We start from the raw sequence: 20,756 nt of genomic DNA on the forward strand, positions 1-20,756 counted from the left end.
TAAGATGGTATTTCAGCAAATAAGGTGACACAATCACTCAAATATGACATAACACCCCAGAGAAGCTACTGTTCAATAGATACCCATGTTATTTCATCTCGTACGTGAAGATGTAGTTTTGTCAAAAATTGTTCTACAACCATCTTTCGTAACGTAAAAAAGATGCAAGATACAGAAATTTCTGTTCAGTATGGGGGACTGTAATTCTCCTGTGTGGGGTTTTCAACAATGAAGATTCTCAATGGTGCAAATTTCATTTTTATCCGACACGACTTTTAATGGGTGAAAAGCTCTTTTACAAAATTCTCATTAAGTTAGTTTTTAATTAATTTTTACTGTTAACAGTAACCAAAATAACAGTTAAGATCGCTAAATCAGTTTCAAATGAGGATTGTTAATCTTTTAACATAGTTTTTCAAAACCTGATTTGAATTTTTGGTTATTTTGGGTTAGGATTCGCTTTTGACCAGGTTGTAGCTAATACTGCAACCATGATGATAGAAAGGCTTTTTGATATACGTTCTTGCTAAGCGAGAAATATAGACCGACAAGAGAACACAGTTTCTAAAGAAATAATTATCAATTAGAAAGAATTGTTTCTAATTGATAATTGATAATTTTAATAGAATTGTTTCTAAAGAAACAATTCTATTAAAACTTGATTGATTTTTTAGTGGGAAATATCAAGCGAAAAATATGCGAATATTAATTAATTAGATGAAAAGAACAAGTGAGTGAAAAGTAAAAAGAACAGTGAAAGTGAAAAGAAATTAAGCGAATATTAAGTGAAAAGAACAATTGTAAAGTTATGGGAGCTAGTGAAAAGAATAAATATCTAAAATTTCTAATTAAGTTTCATCTTTACTTTTAACGACAGTGGCGTAAAATACAGATCACCAGAGTCTTTCACCAGAGTCTAGGTAGCTTTCACCAGCTTTCACCAGAGTCTAGGTAGTTAAAAAATAGTTTTGGTCTCTTCACCTTTGGTATGGTTATTTGCCAAGTTAATTCCAAATTTACTCATAAAAAAAATATGCCATAAAACTAACCAAGGTTTCTACGGATTTGTATGCCGTAGGTCAATGTTTAAACGGATTTTAATTTGGTTTATGAAAACATCCATGGTAAAGAACCGTAAGTAAAGAGTGCCTCTTTCAGTAGAATCAGAAACCATGGTGAAACAGAATCTGTTTATTGAAAAAATTTATGTTTCAAAACTTTCTGTTCTTTTATTGGCTCATAATTTCTCACAGCGAAACCAATCAGGTGTATCAATTAGGAACCAATTAGGAAGTTTGGTGTCCGCAGTAAAATCAATGGAGACACATAAATGAATACATCGACAAATACGGATCTATATAAGTGTAAAAGTTTTTGAAAACCGTATAATAATTTGAACAATGCAACAATTTTCTTCTGCTTTCATATAATCTTTGAAATGAAAATTTATATTCCTAAATATAGAAGACGTTTTTTTATAGCAATTATTGATGCTTCACGGTTTTACATACTTAATATAGCAGTATGTTGCTTCCCAAAAGCTTAAAGTGTTTGATATGTCGATTCGACGAAAAGATCAAAAAATGACTCCTCAAAATGTTTCTCATGACTCTCAGTCAATACTACCTGGAAATGAGCAAAATAAAACGAAGCACATCCTTGAATGTCAAGAGTTGTATGAAAATGATCGGAAATTCTCAGCCCAGTCTCAAGACAAAGTTTGTGGCGTATGTTTAGAAAGAGTTTTGAAAAAACCTTTAGCGAGTAGACAGCGTTTCGGACTTTTGCCTAATTGTAGTCACATATTCTGCCTTGACTGCATCAGATCTTGGCGAAGAACGGAGACTCTTGAAAAGAAAGTGGTAAAATCTTGTCCCGAGTGTCGTGTTCATTCTGACTTTGTGTTTCCAAGTAGATATTGGATCGAGTCGAAGGAAGAAAAGAAGAGGCTAATCAGGGATTATAAACTAACTTTAAGAACTAAAAATTGTCGATATTACAAAGGAGGAAGACGCAAATGCCCGTTTGGTAAAAGTTGTTTTTACCTTCATGCCCTTCCTGGTGGCAAAAAAAAATTGATGAGAAAACAAAACTTGATGAGAAACTGAATGAAAAAAGAATGTTATTGCTTCTGTTCCACTACGTAGAGATACATATAAATTAAGATCAAGCTTTGATGCGGAGTGGCTCACCCCGACTGCTAAATGACGGTTTTTTACTTTATTAAGAGACAATAAAATAATCACTGTTAGCAAAAATAGAGCGTTGTCACATCTTGACCAGTCTCTTCTGTTGTACCACTTAGGTTTGCTCTTTGGTATATCAAACGGAGGGGCTTAACTCAATTGGTTGGTAATCACTGCAGGTCTGGGACTCAAGGACTTTGATAGGGGTGACTACATTTGCATTTTGCGAGCAGACAACATGATCTAAGTCAGACGTAGCGCCAGTATTGTGAGTGTACGTATTCTTTGCTTTTGTTACAGATCATATAAGCAGGATAGAGGTAGTTCAGGAAAATGTCGCTACGTACTCCAGGGAGGCGTGGATTACATATGCTACGTGGAGCACGTAGCCTGAAGGAGCTTTGAGATATCGTCACAAACTTAAGAGAATCGGGTCAAATAAGCAGCCGTTTGGTATTCAGTGACATATGAACATTCATAAGAACCATTCCCTGAATTTATAAGGCTATAGTTTTGTCTGTAGAAGAGATCAGTTTTGTTTTCAAAGCCCTTTTTGAAAATGTAGCCAGACCACCAGAGGGGTGCCCTCTCGTCTTCTTAGCTGTAACAAGAAACACTTCTTGATGGATGGATCTTCGAAGAAAATTTAGATTGTCCTTCGTCAAGTGGTGCTCCTTAATACAGATGGACATTACCATATTCACTTAAAACCGTCAACTATAGTGTCCTTGTCTTTTCAATCTATCTTTAAAATAAATTTTTAAAATTATTTTTCATATATGGAAAAGATTAACTTGCTTCATTTCTGAAGTGTATTTTGTGTCAATCCGGTAACTAAGACAGAATGGGACAAAAAACATAATTTGTAGCATCTATGGGATAGTAACAAAAATAATTCATAAAAGCAAACTACAATAGGTATAAACCTGGGAAAATACATAAATAAAAGTAAATAATAAATTGAAGCCTCATTGCTCTTTTCTTAGGGGGAAATAGGCTGATAATTTCCAAGATCATTCTTATCCTAACAACTTTCAAGCAATCACGAAACCTTACCTGTTTCAAACACACTTTAATAAGGGAAGTAAAAACCTCTGCAGTAAAAGGAAACTCTGTTTTTACCATATATACTATCTTTATATCTGAGTAATAATTTTGTATGTATTCATGTATTTTTTCTCGAAAACGGCTCCTTATTTTTTTTCGGTAAAATTGGTATCTTGGGATATTCTCCCATAAAAACGACCTAGATAGGTCAGAAGTCTGAGAAAAATCGTTAAGAGCCTTAATTTTGGTTTTTGCAAATGACGTCATACAGTAAAAATTACCATGATGTTGTGCACGTAAAAAAATACAATGACGTCATATGAGTAGTTGCATCAAGCCATTTTATGACTTCATTCCTCTAATATAACTCAGTTATTCATCTGAGACAATCAGTTATTTATCCAAAACATTGTCTAAAGGAAGACCCAAAAAACAAAATTTACAGTTGCAGTTACTATATATGATGATTCTGTGGAACTAACACCTAAACTATCAAATGTGATAAGTTGGGAAAATCGACCACCTGGACCATCAATTGTAACAACACCACTACGGACAGCTAAAGCAAAGGCCATTGCTAAAAAGTGAGGGAGTTAAAAATGAAAATGAAAAGCAGCGAGTCAATGAAAGTTGACTCGCTTTTTTTTAAATACCAGGGCACCTCGTATCGAAGGAGTTGTTGTAGAAACTTCGAAAAGGCTCATTCAATTAGAAATTGGAATGGCTAGTGCCCTTTTTAATAGTCTAAAGTGATTGGAAGGCAACTAACACCCCTTCCACGCCCACCATTTCCCCAAACACCTCCAATCTAAATTTTGAGATAGCCATTTTGTTCAGCGTAGTTGATATCCAGATAGAAATTATATTTTTGAGAAGGACACTCACACACAGCCCTCAGGTCAATGGTTGTAAGTTATGCCCTGGGGCATATAAGATTTTTATAGAAACCGTTGTCTTAGAAACTTCAAAAAAGGCTCATTCGATTGGAAATTCAAAGGGCTAGTTCCCTTTTTAACAGTCAAAAGTAATTGGAGGGCAACTACCCCCCCCCCCCTAACACCCACCTTTTCCCCGAACACATCCAATCAAAGTTTTGAGATAGCCATTTTGTTCACGTAGTTAAAAGTTCTGGAAACTAGGTCTTTGAAGATGACACCCCCCTCCCCCAACAGCCCTCAGGGCAAGGATTGTAAGTTATGCCCTTGGGGCATATAAGGTTTTTATAGAAAGTGTTGTTGCATAAACTTGAAAAGGGCTCATTCGATTGGAAATTCAAAGAGCTAGTGCCCTTTTTAATAGTTGAAAGTAATTGGAAGGCAACTAACCCCCCCCTCACGCCCACCATTCCCCAAAACATTTTTGGGGGACTTTTTATCGAATTTTTTTCCATACCAGGGCACTTCGTATCGAAGGAGTTGTCGTAGAAACTTCGAAAAGGGCTTATTCGATTGGAAGTTGGAATGGCTAGTGCCCTTTTCAATAGTGGAAAGTGATTGAAGGCAACTAACACCCCTTCCACGCCCACGATTTCCCCAAACACGTCCAATCAAAATTTTGAGATAACCATTTTTTTTCAGCGTAGTTGATTTCCAGATAGATATTGTGTTTTGAGGATGACACTCCCCCCACAGCCCCAAGGGCAAGGGTTTTAAGTTATGCCCTGGGGGCATTTAAGCTTTGTATGGACAGCTTTGTCCTAGAAACTTCAAAAAGGGCTCATTCGATTGAAAATTCAAAGGGCTAGTGCTCTTTTTAATAGTCGAAAGGGATTGGAGTGCAACTAGCCCCCCTCTCCCGCCTACCTTTTCCCCAAACTCATCCAATCAAAATTTTGAGATAGCCATTTTGTTCAACTTTGTTGAAAGTTCTGGAAATTAGATCTTCAAGGATGACAACCCCCCCCCCCCCCACAGCCCACAGGGCAAGGGTTGTAAGTTATGCCGGGGGGCATATAAGATTTTTATAGAAAGCGTGATCGTAGAAACTTCAAAAAGGGCTCATTTGATTGGAAATTGAAATGGCTAGTGCCCTTTATATTAGTCGAAAGTGATTGGAAGGCAACTAACACCCCTTCCACGCCCACCATTTATCCAGACACATTCAATCTAAATTTTGAGCTAGCCATTTTGCTCAGCGTAGTTGATATCCAGATATAAATTATATTTTTGAGAAGGACACTCACATACAACCCTCAGGGCAAGGGGTGTAAGCTATGGCTTTGAGGAATTACAAGTTTCATTAGAAGTTATACTCTTAGAAAATTCCGAATTAGCTCAAAATTTGATTGGAAGGTTCAAGCGCTTAGGTCCTTTTTGGTTTCCGAAGGTGCGATATTAAAGATTCGCGTCTCTATTACACCCACCATTACCCCAAAACATATCCAGTCAAAAACTTGACATAGACATTTTGTTCGATGCCGTTAACACTTCCGTAAATTATGTTTTTGAGGATGACACTTCCCCACAGCCCTCAGGGCAAGGGTTAGAAGTTATGCCCTGGGGGCATATAAGGTTTTTTTTATAGAAAGTGTTATCGTAGAACTTCAAAAGGGGCTCATTCGATTGGAAATTAAAAGGGCTAGTGCCCTTTCTGATAGTCGAAAGTGATTGATGCGCAATTAACCCCCCTCTCACGCCCACCGTTTCCCCAAACACATCCAATCAAAATTTTGAAATAGGCATTTTGTTCAAAGTAATTAAAAGGTCCGGAAATTATGTCTTTGAGGATGACACTCCCCGCACAGCCCTGAGGGCAAGGGTTGTAAGTTTTGCACTGGGGGTATATAAGTTTTTATAGAAAGCATTGTCGTAGAAACTTCAAAAAGGGCTCATTCAATTGGAAATTGAAAGGACAAGTGCCTTTTTTAATAGTTGAAAGTGATTGGAGAGCAACTAATGCCCCTCTCACGCCCACCATTTCTCCAAACACATCCAATCAAAATTTTGAGATAGCCATTTTACTAAACGCAGTTGAAAGTTCTGGAACTTTGGGCTTTGTGAATGACAACCCCCTCAGAGTCCTCAGGCAAGAGTTATAATTTATGCCCTGGGGGTATATAAGGTGTTTATAGAAAGCGTTAACGTAGAAACTCAAAAAGGGCTCATTCGATTGGAAATTGAAAGGGCTAGTGCCCTTTTTAATAGTCGAAAGTGATTGGAAGGCTTGACATTTTTATAGTAAAGAGTGATGTGTGTACAATGTCTTTTTTTTTTTTTTTTTTTGTTTTTTTTTTTTTTTTTTTTTTTTTTTTAGACCACGGCACTCCGTATCGGAGGAGTTGTCTTAGAAACTTCGAAAAGGGCTCATTCGATTGAAAATAGAAATGGCTAGTGCCCTTTTTAATAGTTGGAAGTGATTGGAGGGCAACTAATCCCCCTTCCTTTGCCCACCCTTTCATTTGCCCATTACGTTTAAAAACTAAATGGTGCCTTAAGAATAAACCAAAAGGCACTGTGTTAATGTTAATTCCCAATAAGCAGGGTTCGGACTCGCCTATAAATTCCAATAAATTCCTATATTTTAATGCACCCTATAAAATGCCTATATTTTGGCCAAAATCCTATTATTCCTATTTTTTGGCTGAAGAGCACTAAGAACATTGCTCATGATTTGCAATTTCGACTGCTCGTTAAGTAAGTCAAAATGTGTTTCCTTTGCTTTTGACTCTGCTTGTAAACTGTGCTGTCTTTCGGTGTAGATCGATAATCAATTACAACTGTTGAGCTGACTGAACTTAACTAATGCTTTGTGTTGGGCTTTGTAAGCTGCTTCTGCCTGAGCTATGCTGTTGTGTTGACTGAGTAGCCTATGTTTTGTTGTTTGTCATGTTGGGCCTGTCCGAAATGAGTGAAGATCAGTATATAGGCTAGCAGTCTCTGCTTAATGAGACTGGAGTTCTTTCTACCAACTTATGCGGTTCCTGGCTGAACGAACGCTATAAAAGGCTGATGCAAATACGGCCCAGTTTGGGAAATATCCACATCTTCCTTTTTATGGCCTTTTAATCGGGGGATGCTATTTTCCAGGTGATGCTTGATAATTAAGTATGGGGCCTACCAAGTTCAATAGTTCATGGCTTGCTAAGACGGATTGCAGCGGTAGAAAGATTGACGAATGGTGTAAGACTGGGAACGACCAGTACTCGTTCTTTTGCAAACTCTGCTTGAAAAATCTTGGTTGCACAGCTGTGGTTGCTCAGCTAAACCAACACGTGCGATCTGCAGAACATAAAGCCGCAGTTACAGCTCAACTACATCTACTACAGCTTCACCTGATGGGACAATCTTGAGTTGATCAAACAACCAAAGATAAACCATTAGTTGGTACAAACATGTTTTGTGAGCGTGATGCCGCTTATAAAGCTGAGTTAATATGGACACTTCAGACGGTATAAAGTTCCATGTCTGCTAACTCTTCAGACCATATTGTCGAAACCTTCCATGCGATGTTCCCCGGTAAGATCCCCGATAGAATGTCCCTATGTGCGAAGAAACTCACGTACCTAATCACCGTTGCGCTGCATCCGTACTGTATGCAAATGCTTGGCAAGGACATTCAGTCATATTTTGTACTAGAATATGACGAGACAACCAACTACGCTGGTATGAAAGAGTTATAGATACGTGTTCGATATTGATCCTCATACGGAAACGAAATCCAGAGCAGACATTTATGCACAAGTTTTATGGGCCACGCGACAAGTGATGAACTGTATAGGAAGATTATGTCAGCCATTGAGCAGAATCAGCTGCCACTTGAAAAACTGATCACGCTTGGAGGTGACGGACCAAACGGCAACAAAAGCGTTTGGAACAGGTTCAATGCCGAATAAAAAAAAGTGACGGGAAAGGGAATGTTGAAGATTGGTACTTGCAACATCCGTATAATCCTTAACGCTTTCTTGAACGGTCTTCAGGTGTTCGGAGAAGAAAGTTCCAACTTTGTTATTCTTGTGCATGTATTTTTTTGACGGCTGTCCTGCAGGTTGTGAAGACTATCGAAAGTGCCAAAAGAAAGTGGGGGTGCCAGAGAATGCTTCTATGAAGCATGTCCCAAGCCGCTGACTGACGATTCGATGTGCCTAGCTACAACTATGCAGCAGTGGCCGGCAATCTTAGAGTACTTCCTGAACTTTGTGCCGAGAGAGAAAAAACCGAAGAATCTTCTGTTCACTCCCAAATTTCTGAAGATTGTGGCTTCTATCAAAATTACGACAATGAAGGCCCAACTCGAGTTTGTTCTAGCCTCAGCAGAACTGGTCATGGGTTTCACCCAACTGTTCCAGAAAGAAGAACCTCTCATTCATGTTCTGCACTCAAATATCAAATGTCTAGTTGTGACACTTTGCGGACGGGTCTTTACTCCAGATTTCGTGACCGAGACTGAAAATTTCTCTCCAGAAATGTTGAACCTGGCTGAAAATTTTTCAGAAAAGCCCATAGTTTCAGAAAATGTGGAACGAGCTTTTGGCGAGAAAGCAACAGTGAAAGATAAATCTATTTTCTATGTCAATGTGCGAAAATATTTTATTGCGGGTTTTCACCATATTTTGAACAAATTTCCTCTGGATAAGGATGGTCTTTAGAGGCTTTACGCTATTTGAGTCCGATCAACATGAAGGATTCAAGAAGCATTGCAGACACAGCGGCTGTGGTACGCGAGATTGCGATTGGAAAAAGCTCAGACGTCGCCCATGCTGAGTGGCTGCTTTTGCGAAACTGGACCCCGTGAGGACATTACTTGAATCGATCATTTCTGGAGCTATTATTTTGGTCTGGTGAATGAGCGCGGGACAGCAAGTACCCGGAACTTACCAAGCTACTGGAAAACCAGAACTGTTTGTTATTACAAAAGAGCTGTTGAATCTTGCACGTTCCGCACGGTCTTGGTGTCAACAATATCTGGATGAAAAGAAAAAAGAAGAGCCATCCAAGAAGGAAAAAGCAGCTTTTGAAGAGGACAACAAGAGGAAATTGCTGGAGGCTCATGAAAAAAAGACAGAAATATAAGACCTGAAAAGCAAAAGGAAAAAACTTTGAGCATCAGAGCAAGAAAAGAGAACAGTAGCAGATACTCTACTTCAGGAAGTGACCGACAGAATGAAGAAGGCTGCCGAGTCCAAGAGTTTCATAGACATTGCCCTAGCTGTTTCTTTGCTCGAAGGAGCTGTGAAGTCCAGAACAAGTCTCTTGCAAAGAGAAAAACTTTCCTCATATCGAAATTGATACCCAAGAAGCAGTCAATCATCAGTCAATCATTGGCATAGTATGAGTATCTGATTTTTTACTGTTTTTTACTATTTGTACAGTTTTTATTTGAAAAAAAAAAATGTAGAAACTCGGGAAATGACAAATTTATGTGACCAGGCATCCCACGACATCTACTACAGATCTGATCTTGAGGACTTCCGAGTCCTATATTTGGCCTATATTTTGGCCCGGAAAATCCTTTAAAAATAGGACAGAGCCTATAATTTGAAATGAACCGACTTGTCCGAACCCTGCAATAAGGCATCTCAGCAGTATTCCAAGAACGACTGAGGGTATCATGTTCAAATTTTCGGGGCTACTTCTGCTCTTAAAACGTAACCAAATCAAAATAGCGTAAGTGTATCCAAGCTATCAAAGAAAGTAAACAGATTTTTTTTTGCGAATGGTATCAAGTTTTCTATTTTAGGTCAACTAGAGGAGGTTTGAAACTAAATTAAACACTACTGTTTGTGTCCAGATTTTAAAAGGGTGTATGTTGTTAAAAATTGTTGAAAAATTTTCTCCAGCATAGAAATAGCAGGCCAAACTATAAAGTCTTGAAAAAAAACGAAAAGATTTCAGCTATTATTTTCTTTTTCCCTGAGAAGACTATGTCAATATAAAACGAAAAGACATTAATTAAAAAAAAACTTTTTCCACAAAATAAGTTTTTCAAACAAAAGTAAAGAACTCCATTAAACCAAAAATGAGCAAAAATAAAATCAAATAATCTACCAAGCGTGAAACGACCACAAATCAGCATCGATAAGTAAATGAAACCCAAAACGAACAGAAATTACAATAAATAAACGAGTGAAACTCAAAACGAGCAGAAATTAACATGAGTAGGGCTCAAAACCCCTATGCCTTCCCAAGGCCAGAACATAATTTGAACTTTACTGATACCAATGAATGTGCATTGTCAGTTTAATATACATATACTGATGTTTATTAATCAAAATGTTAACATTATTTGATTTATTAAAGCTATAAGAGTAAAAACATTTATATGTTTGCACGGCAGGCTTCTATATATAGATTCTCACTGTCGCTTGTCTATAGAGTCTCACGGCACGCGGCAGGCTTCTATATATAGGTTCTAACTGTCGCTTGTCTTCTAAACGCAGGCATTTTGAGCGTTTTCTTGATGTCATGACGTCCAAATGGACCTTTAATTAGAAGTGGTGCTTTTGTATAATTACATTTTTTTTATTGGACCTTTAATTTTTGCCTCGGCTTGTCTTTTGTCATTATGAAAGGCACATCGCCGAAACTTTGTTTCTAGTGTTGCTCCTTACTTTCAGTTGAAGAAACTTTTTGTTTATTTTTATCTAATTCACTGTCATAGAGTGACACCAAGGGTATTTTAATTCTGAGTAACTATAGCTTGAGCTTCTGGCAACATCTGAAGCTCCTCCTTACGCTGCTCAATTGAGAGAATGCTACAATTTCATATCTTATGCAGCTATTTCATAAAGTTGGATTAAAGTCAAAAATAAGTAAATCGATAAAAATTACTAGAAGAGAATTGAATCTGCCTACTTTCAGGAAAGATCAGACTGGCATAACGATCACCTCCTTTAGCAGGCAGAAGCCGTCAAGTTCTTACAGGCCATATCCAGGCCCGTCAGTTTACCCTACCTTGCCATATGGCCTTACCTAGCCTGACTGGTGGTTAAGCCAGGCCTGTCCTGACAACAAATGTTTAAAGACACACCATTTTCATTATAACCCTAGGCCTAAAATATATAAGAAGCAAATGACTCAGCCATCAATATCGATAATATCCCAAGTCCAAACTTATTCATTATATGCTATTCCAGCCGAAAACTCTCTGTGAATTAAAAACTAACAGATTGGGTGTTCATTTCAAATAAAATATCGCCTATTAACAGTGGGTGGTGGGGACAGACAGGCAGTTACGAAATTACAATCTCGGTAAAAATAAACAGAAATACAAAAGGGGAAAATTACATCTTCATCATACTGTGTTCAAATAAATCCAGATCGGAATTGGAATTCAGTCTTCAACAATTTAATATTAAGCATGTTCACTAGTAATGGTAGTTTTAATTTTCAACCCTTTTGTTTTAATTCATGCATGCTATTGTTTTTATTGTTTTTCATTTTCTTTTCATTTATGTTTCTATTTATATTTATGTATATATTTTGTACTTATATTTTATTCATTTTGCTATATTGATGTATCGTATTTATATATTATATTTTATTATATTATATTTGTATAAGTTGATATTATGTATTTTTATAAATATCTATAAAAATTGTTTATTTTCATCTAATATACTCAATTTTTTTAATGTTTTCAAATATAAATAATGATATGAGTTTATTTTAAACTAATTTTAAAATATTGAACCCATGTTAAAGTGCCAAAGATTCGTGTCTTTTTGGTTTCACATACCGTTTGGCTGTGTTTTTAAAAGAGCCTTTTCATTTGGAAAATAAAACTTTGTTTTTATTCCATCTGTTTTCATTCTTGATAGCATATCCAGTAAGCTAAGTACAAGGAGGGTTACGGCCCCATCAGCCGTGACTCTTTAAATCAAAATTTACTTTTTGCATAGCAATACTGCAAGAAAGGGACTCATTTAGTGTGTTTGCTTTTCAAAACAAAGTAATTATTCAAATTAAACAATTAAGCTCAGGACTAAAAATATTAAATCCGCAATCAACTGAATATCCTTTCGATTAATAAGAAAAATGAGAAGCTTCTCATTTTGTAGATTATGGCTTTAAGGGTCTCACACATGTTGAATTTCATTACATAACATCCATCATGATTCTTCTCCTTTTTGGAGGGTCTTTAATTCCAGTTTCTAAATTTATCCAGGTTTTTCATGTGCTACCATCAATTCTCTCTCTCTCTCTCTCTCTCTCTCTCTCTCTCTCTCTCTCTCTCTCTCTCTCTCTCTCTCTCTCTCTCTCTCTCTCTCTCTCTCTCTCTCTTTCTCTCTCTCTCTCTCTCTCTCTCTCTCTCTCTCTCTCTCTCTCTCTCTCTCTCTCTCTCTCAGAAAGTATTCTGGTTTTCTTTTGTACCATAAAAATATTAATAATAAAATTCAATAGAAAAAAATTATAAATCTATTTGTATAATATTCTTTAGTCAAACTTATTTTTTTCCTTTTGATTTAAGTATTTTTTTTCGCAGAAATTTTCAAAGAAGAAACTTAAACGAAGAAATGCTTTGTAGATATTGAGTCACTATTTAGTTAAATATTATCTTTGGGTATTAAGCCTACATTTACTCGGATTTTCTACTCCATTGCGTAATTTTATTTAGTATTACCATTTTACCGAGCAGCCCTTGCCGAGTGGCTAGGGCGCAAACTTGAAATCCTTTATCCGTGATAATAGAGGTTTGAGTCCTGGTGTTGCTGGTAATTTGATTTGGAACGGGAGTCTGCGGCGTACCTGGTTAAATCTGGGGAAAAAACACGTCCCTCAACCACGCATTGCACTCCCAGCCGAAGGCAGAGAATCAGGAGATCAGTACCTGCGCTACGCAGACCATTGGTACGCGTGCGAAAAAGTTTATTTCACATTTTGGATATGTAAAATGTAGAAAATTGGCAAGTTGAGATTGTTAGTTTGAAAACGTTCAGCTCAGCGAAATTAGAAAAAAAAAAACGTCCTTGCTCTTTTTGTATTTAGGGTTGGATTATTTTTGCTTCCGTGTGTCTCATTGAGGGTGAAAGAAGTGTTACATATTGGATTTCAATCCTTTTTTTGTACGTTATCCCAAGTTTGTGTCAAAATTTTCATTGGCGGCATGAGTAACAAGACCCAAAGATTGCTGAGCCCCCCGTATCATTTTTGACCGCTTATCCAAATCATAGAAGTCCGTATACTTTTTCTTTTTTCTTTTTTTTGCTCTTAAACAAGTGTATAAGCAAATACTTATACCCATTGACGTGATGCAGCAGTGTACTTGTCTAATTGTTTCCTGGGTTGCTGTCTCTGATGTTAATAACTGAATAATTATACATTATTGTCTTGCAGTCGAACCACTACAACACATTCCATCCTGTTACAAACCCATACGCCTGCCTAGTTGAAAATCGATTCATCCTGGGAACATCAGGTCAAAATATTACGGATATTTATCGAAACTCAGAAGAATCGGACCCACTGACAATAATGAACAGAACGCTGGAATGGAGACATCTAGCCCCAACGTGTCCAGATACCCTGGGATCCTACCCATACACAGATAGAGATCCTTTTATAATTAGGAATAGGCCTGACATCTATTTTTGCGGTAATCAACCAAGTGGAAAGTGTGAATTGAAAAGTGGTACTCTATTGGTGTCAATACCTAAATTTAGTGAAACAAAATCGATAATCCTTGTAGATTTAAGTGATTTAGAATTTAAAATCCTAAATTTTGATACTGAAATGCTTGATGTTTAGAATACAATGTTTAATGTAAACTTAGTTACAATGTAACTAAGTTTAACTGATGCAATTATTTTTGTTTGTCTATACAGGTCTTGAGTATTTGCGTGTTTAAAGGTTCTTTAAGAGAGTAAGTCTAATCTTCTTTGGATAATTTTAAAAAAAATAATATATACCGTTAGCAATATCAGTTTTTAATACTGTTTTTAACACTAAAAGAATGGAATGGATATACTACTTCTATTACTAGGACCAATTCCAAGCCGCCCGATGCCAACATGGCTGTGCACACTCCTTCTCCATCCCGGTCTACTCAAGCTTTCCCTCTTTACCCTCTCCCAAGAAGCTCGAATTGCATTTAAATGCTTTCTTACGACCTCTCCCCCTGCCTATTTGGGAGCGATCTGTTTTTCGTTTGGTCCTAGATGGATGGCCGAAAACAACGGTCTTTGGATATCTGTCATCTTTTTTTCCATAAAACATGTCCTACCCATCTCAACCTTTCTCATATTATAGCCCTAGAAATTGGGATGGAACCACATACTTCTTAATGCTTAGTGTTAGAAATACGGTGAGTCAAAGAGGTAGCCGAAACTACTTGTAGACAATTCTTCTGGAAAACTTCTAATAAATCCTCCTTCGTCTTCCGAAGTGCCCACATTTTAGAAAGAGACACAAATATAAAACTTTGGAAAATTGATACTTTATGTAGAAAATTAAAAATATTTTAGGAAAATTTTAAGACTTTTGGGGGAAGCAACATTCCTAGTCAAACACTTATGGTATTTTTTTTGTACTTCTATATACTACTAAGAACATTCCGATTCCATGAATTTACGTCAAACTTGGACAACTGAAAACTGAACGAGTAAATAACTGACAACTGAAACTTGGACAACTGAAAATGTAAACACGGCATGGCTAGGAGAAGGGAGGTTTCCCGGTTTGAGCAACCACCCCATCCCGATTTTATTTCTGAATTGTAAAAAAAATTTTTGTACCACCCCTCCTAGAGGGGGACAAGACTTTTCCTAATGGAGAAGGGGTTCGATCTTTCGAACAAATCTCAAGAAAGGAGTATTTTTGTGAAATTTATCACTGTCTATTAAAAGGATTTTATCTCTATTTGAACTTGTCTTTATCGTCATCGAAATGCAGTGTGGTCTCCGAAATAGTGTACCCAGTTCTCTTTTAATTAGCCGGTATTATACTGGACCAAAGGTCGTGTTCACGAGTTATCCGTCAAGTTTTCTAAGATTTTCAAATGAAAAAAGGTAAGCCTTTGAAGTAAAAAAAAGCTTGTTTCTGAACAAGGGTGCACATATGTCCAGTTGCTTTTGTTTTTTTTTGTTGTGTTTTTTTTGGGGGAGAGGGGTGAATTAAGTAAATTTTTAGGACGGATTCGAAAGGAATTTTTTAAAAATGATGTGCGTGGATCCCTCTATCGGATAGGTATACTTATGCAGTATGGTACAAAACTACACCTATCAAAACATAGAGGCAAGAAGTCTTTAACAAATTTTCCATTCCAACGTGGCGTCAACTTAACTATGTCTGCTGTAGGTCTAGTAAATGTTGAATCTCTTATTTCACACTTTCCAAATACAATCTGACCCGCAAGAGGTGTAAAACTGAACTTTTTTAGCTATAGATATAGATAGCTATAGATAGATATATATAGATATAGATAGCTATAGATGTGTAAACTATAGATACATTGGTGCTAAAACACAATTGAGAGATTTGTAATGTAGTCTTTGGGCCTTTTTATGACCCATGTGCACGTAATAGCTCAAATAACTTACAGTATAACTATTATACAATAACTTACTATTATATAACTATATACAATAACTTACAATAACTGTTGCATAATGGATCTTTTCTGTTGGATGTTCACTGATAGATGTCAGTAAATGCTGGGAATAGTCTGAAATTTCCAAATATCGTTTTTAATATGGATATTTATGTTTCGATATCGATATTTGGTCAGTTTTATCGATAAATTGAAATTGATATTAAATACCGGACAACACTAGTGAAATGTCGTATCTAAACTTTATTCCATATATTGAAGGCTTCAGCTTTACCTTAGATTTCGTTACCTGTTTCATATTCTGCGGTTTAAAGTGCCGAAAAATGAATGAAAAATGTTGGCACAGGTTGGTAAAACCACTACATTTTTTTACCTAGATTGATATCGACCTAGATTAACTTGTCATGTCTAGATTGTCAGCCCGTGTGAACAAGCCTATTTTTTTAAAAGCACCGAACATGCGACAGCACCACATGTAGTTTAATTGCTTTTGTTTCAGTGCAACTCTCTTGTCAGTTTTCAGTGTAACATATACGAGCTAATCATCCATGCTAATAATTTAAATGTATGATTATCGTATTAAAATTGCTTTTGTAAGAAATCTGAGTTTAATTGTTTCAGATTAGGCTGTACTGAATTTCAATAAATCTGTGTCTATTATTTTAAAATTGTTTAGGAAACTTTCTAAAAAAAAAAAGCTCCTGAAAAACTAAGGAATGCCATTATTGTTTTGTTTTTTTTTAATCGTTAAAAGCTAGTATCTTGCTTTCCATAAAAAAAATAGTTCCCAGAAATCGTTCCAGAAATCTAAATTTTCCAATTTTTTTTTATTTTTCACCATCTGAATTCCACCTGACTAGTTTTTAAGACGTATGTCTTTGCTTATCTCCCCCCCCCCCTCCTCTGCTCCCACGTGACGCTTTTTATGCGCCACGACAAAATAAAATAAATATTGAAATGAAGCTGCAATGATGTGCAACCTTATACTATACTATACTAAAAACAGTGACTTTTCATAGCTTCGCAGTGAGGTCTTCGTATATCTAAGCGCATAAAACCAGCCATGGAGGAGAAGGTTTTTTTGTTTTTGTTTTTAAGAGAGAGATATTTATTAGACAAAACCGACATCAGTATTAGCATTTACCCCGAGAAGTAAAAAACTTTTCCGAGGGGTTGGCAAAAATTGGAGGGTCTTTTTAAAGAAACTAAGAACAGGCAATGAAGATAACTGAAGAGTCGATGTATTTTGAATATATTTAATCTTTTTGTATTACATCTTTAATACATTTGTAATACATTTACATCTTACAGCTTGTTTTTCTAACAAAAAAAAGCTGTAAGATGACTTAAATTAAAAATAACTTAACTAAAGATAAAAACTAGAATACAACTGAATTTTCTTAATTAAACTTGACACTGGAAAGACTGTTTTTGGGACTTGGTGTTTTCCCTCATTTTTACGCACTTTATATTGTTTTTGTTGTATGATTTTGTTGGGTTACATTTTCGATTATTTTATTATTAAGTTTGCTCATAGAATAATATAATTGTGCACCAAATATGTTCTGAGATATATACTGGATATGTATGAAAAAATATAGGGAAGCGGGAAAACGAGGTAATTCGCGGCTGGTCAAAAAAAAAGAAAAAAAAGCAAATATTTCGGTTGGGATCTCCTCTTATGTACCAAAAGAATGACAGAAAAGTCAACAAAACAAAATAAACCTCAAAGAATATACATTCAAAACGGAGAGTCGCCCCGTCAGATGAATAATAATTCCTTTTTTGGAACTTTTTTTTGGGGGGTGAGGGAGGGCTTTCTCGGTTTGCGGACTTTTTTAGTTCTTTTGTACTGAGGACGGCTGAACAGAGTCTCGGCTGAAGCATTTACATTTCTTATTTTTTCATTGGCTGCAAATTACCTCGTTTTTCTCGGTGCCCTTGGTTTTCTTGAATTGTACATTACCTTTTAAACGTAGAACTTTTGTTAGGTTGAGAAATAATCTCAATATATAATGCAATAATCCTTAAACATACTGTAAAAAAAATCCAAATAATATGCTTAAAAGCTTATGCATATTTTAATATTTCTATTGACTGGCCTTTTCAGTTTCATTGCCTTGCCGAATAATCCAATTTTTTTCAAACAATTTCCCCAATTAGGTGATGTGATTTTTGTTCTGTTTAGATAAGGTAAAAACAAGTAAGGTGAGGTATAAATGGTAAGGTGAATTTTGATTTTAACTTTAATGTATTTTACACCCATCATAAACACAGAAATTGATGGAAAAAACAGCAGAAAAGAGAAAACAAAACATACACTTAATGGTACAGACAAAGCAAATACACATACACTTTAATAAAAGTGACGAGAGTAGAGGTAGCCAAGGATGGCTGCTACCCTCCAACTTAGCACGATACTTGTCAAGCAACTGTCAATTTTTTTTTTTTGGGGGGGGGGGGGGGTTACCAGGCCACTTTGTTTGGAAGGATTTGTCGTAAAAACTTTAGGGTGGGTGAATTCGATTGGAAATAGGAAGTTCTGGTGCCGTTTTTAAGCGTCAAAAGTGAATGGGGCAACCAGCCCCCTTGCCACTCCTTTTTACATGCCCTCCCCCAAATAGATCTGAGCAACGATGTGCAACCTTATACTATACTATACTTTATATTATGAAAAAAACAGTGACTTTTCATAGCTTCGCAGTGAGGTCTTCGTATATCTAAGCGCATAAAACCAGCCATGGAGGAGAAGGTTTTTTTGTTTTTTTTTTAAGAGAGAGATATTTATTAGACAAAACCGACATCAGTATTAGCATTTACCCCGAGAAGTAAAAAACTTTTCCGAGGGGTTGGCAAAAATTGGAGGGTCTTTTTAAAGAAACTAAGAACAGGCAATGAAGATAACTGAAGAGTCGATGTATTTTGAATATATTTAATCTTTTTGTATTACATCTTTCCATAAAAAAAATAGTTCCCAGAAATCGTTCCAGAAATCTAAATTTTCCAATTTTTTTTTATTTTTCACCATCTGAATTCCACCTGACTAGTTTTTAAGACGTATGTCTTTGCTTATCTCCCCCCCCCCCTCCTCTGCTCCCTCGTGACGCTTTTTATGCGCCACGACAAAATAAAATAAATATTGAAATGAAGCTGCAAATGAAGCTATATCTAAGCGCATAAAACCAGCCATGGAGGAGAAGGTTTTTTTGTTTTTTTTTTAAGAGAGAGATATTTATTAGACAAAACCGACATCAGTATTAGCATTTACCCCGAGAAGTAAAAAACTTTTCCGAGGGGTTGGCAAAAATTGGAGGGTCTTTTTAAAGAAACTAAGAACAGGCAATGAAGATAACTGAAGAGTCGATGTATTTTGAATATATTTAATCTTTTTGTATTAAATCTTTAATACATTTGTAATACATTTACATCTTACAGCTTGTTTTTCTAACAAAAACAAGCTGTAAGATGACTTAAATTAAAAATAACTTAACTAAAGATAAAAACTAGAATACAACTGAATTTTCTTAATTAAACTTGACACTGAAAAGACTGTTTTTGGGACTTGGTGTTTTCCCTCATTTTTACGCACTTTATATTGTTTTTGTTGTATGATTTTGTTGGGTTACATTTTCGATTATTTTATTATTAAGTTTGCTCATAGAATAATATAATTGTGCACCAAATATGTTCATGGATATATACTGGATATGTATGAAAAAATATAGGGAAGCGGGAAAACGAGGTAATTCGCGGCTGGTCAAAAAAAAAGAAAAAAAAGCAAATATTTCAGTTGGGATCTCCTCTTATGTACCAAAAGAATGACAGAAAAGTCAACAAAACAAAATAAACCTCAAAGAATATACATTCAAAACGGAGAGTCGCCCCGTCAGATGAATAATAATTCCTTTTTTGGAACTTTTTTTTGGGGGGTGAGGGAGGGCTTTCTCGGTTTGCGGACTTTTTTAGTTCTTTTGTACTGAGGACGGCTGAACAGAGTCTCGGCTGAAGCATTTACATTTCTTATTTTTTCATTGGCTGCAAATTACCTCGTTTTTCTCGGTGCCCTTGGTTTTCTTGAATTGTACATTACCTTTTAAACGTAGAACTTTTGTTAGGTTGAGAAATAATCTCAATATATAATGCAATAATCCTTAAACATACTGTAAAAAAATCCAAATAATATGCTTAAAAGCTTATGCATATTTTAATATTTCTATTGACTGGCCTTTTCAGTTTCATTGCCTTGCCGAATAATCCAATTTTTTTCAAACAATTTCCCCAATTAGGTGATGTGATTTTTGTTCTGTTTAGATAAGGTAAAAACAAGTAAGGTGAGGTATAAATGGTAAGGTGAATTTTGATTTTAACTTTAATGTATTTTACACCCATCATAAACACAGAAATTGATGGAAAAAACAGCAGAAAAGAGAAAACAAAAATCACACACTTAATGGTACAGACAAAGCAAATACACATACACATTAATAAAAGTGAGGAGAGTAGAGGTAGCCAAGGATGGCTGCTACCCTCCAACTTAGCACAATACTTGTCAAGCAACTGATTAACTGCAGAAAATAGATCAGTTACTGTGTATCGCCGGATCAGGTACGACTTTCTCGTTCTAAGTGGAGCTTGCAGCAGAAACTTCAAATATCTGAGAAAATTCTACGGATTTTAAATTTATCTTCTTTACGCAGAAGTTTCCAAAATGGTGTTATATATAATATATGTGGCACCGCGACCGCATTATAAAGCAATATAAAGCCAGTGAAAACCTATTAAGATTTTTCTTCGAAGAATTGTGGCCCCTATACGCAGTTCTAATTTAACGCTCTATATATATGATGATTAGCGAACGGGTAGATGACAGTGTGTCACCGATGGGCAGTCCCAAGTATACTAGTGACTCCACAGGTTCGACAGACTGGGATCCTAGTTGAATATGAGATAGAGCAGACTTATTCCAGTTAAACAACATTACTTCCGATTTTGACACATTAAAACTAAGGCCAATACCACCATACTGAGATGACAGTGCTA

General features: G+C 36.0%; 1 protein-coding gene across 3 annotated transcripts in view; it reads left to right on the top strand.

The window, feature by feature from the left end:
* The window catches only part of PolD2 (DNA polymerase delta subunit 2), a 168,249-nt gene extending 152,759 nt beyond the window's left edge, over window positions 1–15,490 (top strand). For all 3 annotated transcript variants that reach the window (XM_089103041.1, XM_089103042.1, XM_089103043.1), the window contains exon 8: window positions 13,505–15,490. In XM_089103041.1, the coding sequence (XP_088959167.1) occupies window positions 13,505–13,915 (411 nt within the window). In that variant the 3' untranslated portion in view covers window positions 13,916–15,490. The remainder of the gene's footprint in view (window positions 1–13,504) is intronic.
* The last annotated feature ends 5,266 nt before the right edge of the window (window positions 15,491–20,756 follow it).

The sequence above is a fragment of the Artemia sp. Qi Xiang Cuo genome, chromosome 17 (genome assembly GCF_049724085.1).
Source record: "Artemia sp. Qi Xiang Cuo chromosome 17, ASM4972408v1, whole genome shotgun sequence".
In the NCBI taxonomy this organism is placed as follows: domain Eukaryota; kingdom Metazoa; phylum Arthropoda; class Branchiopoda; order Anostraca; family Artemiidae; genus Artemia; species Artemia sp. Qi Xiang Cuo.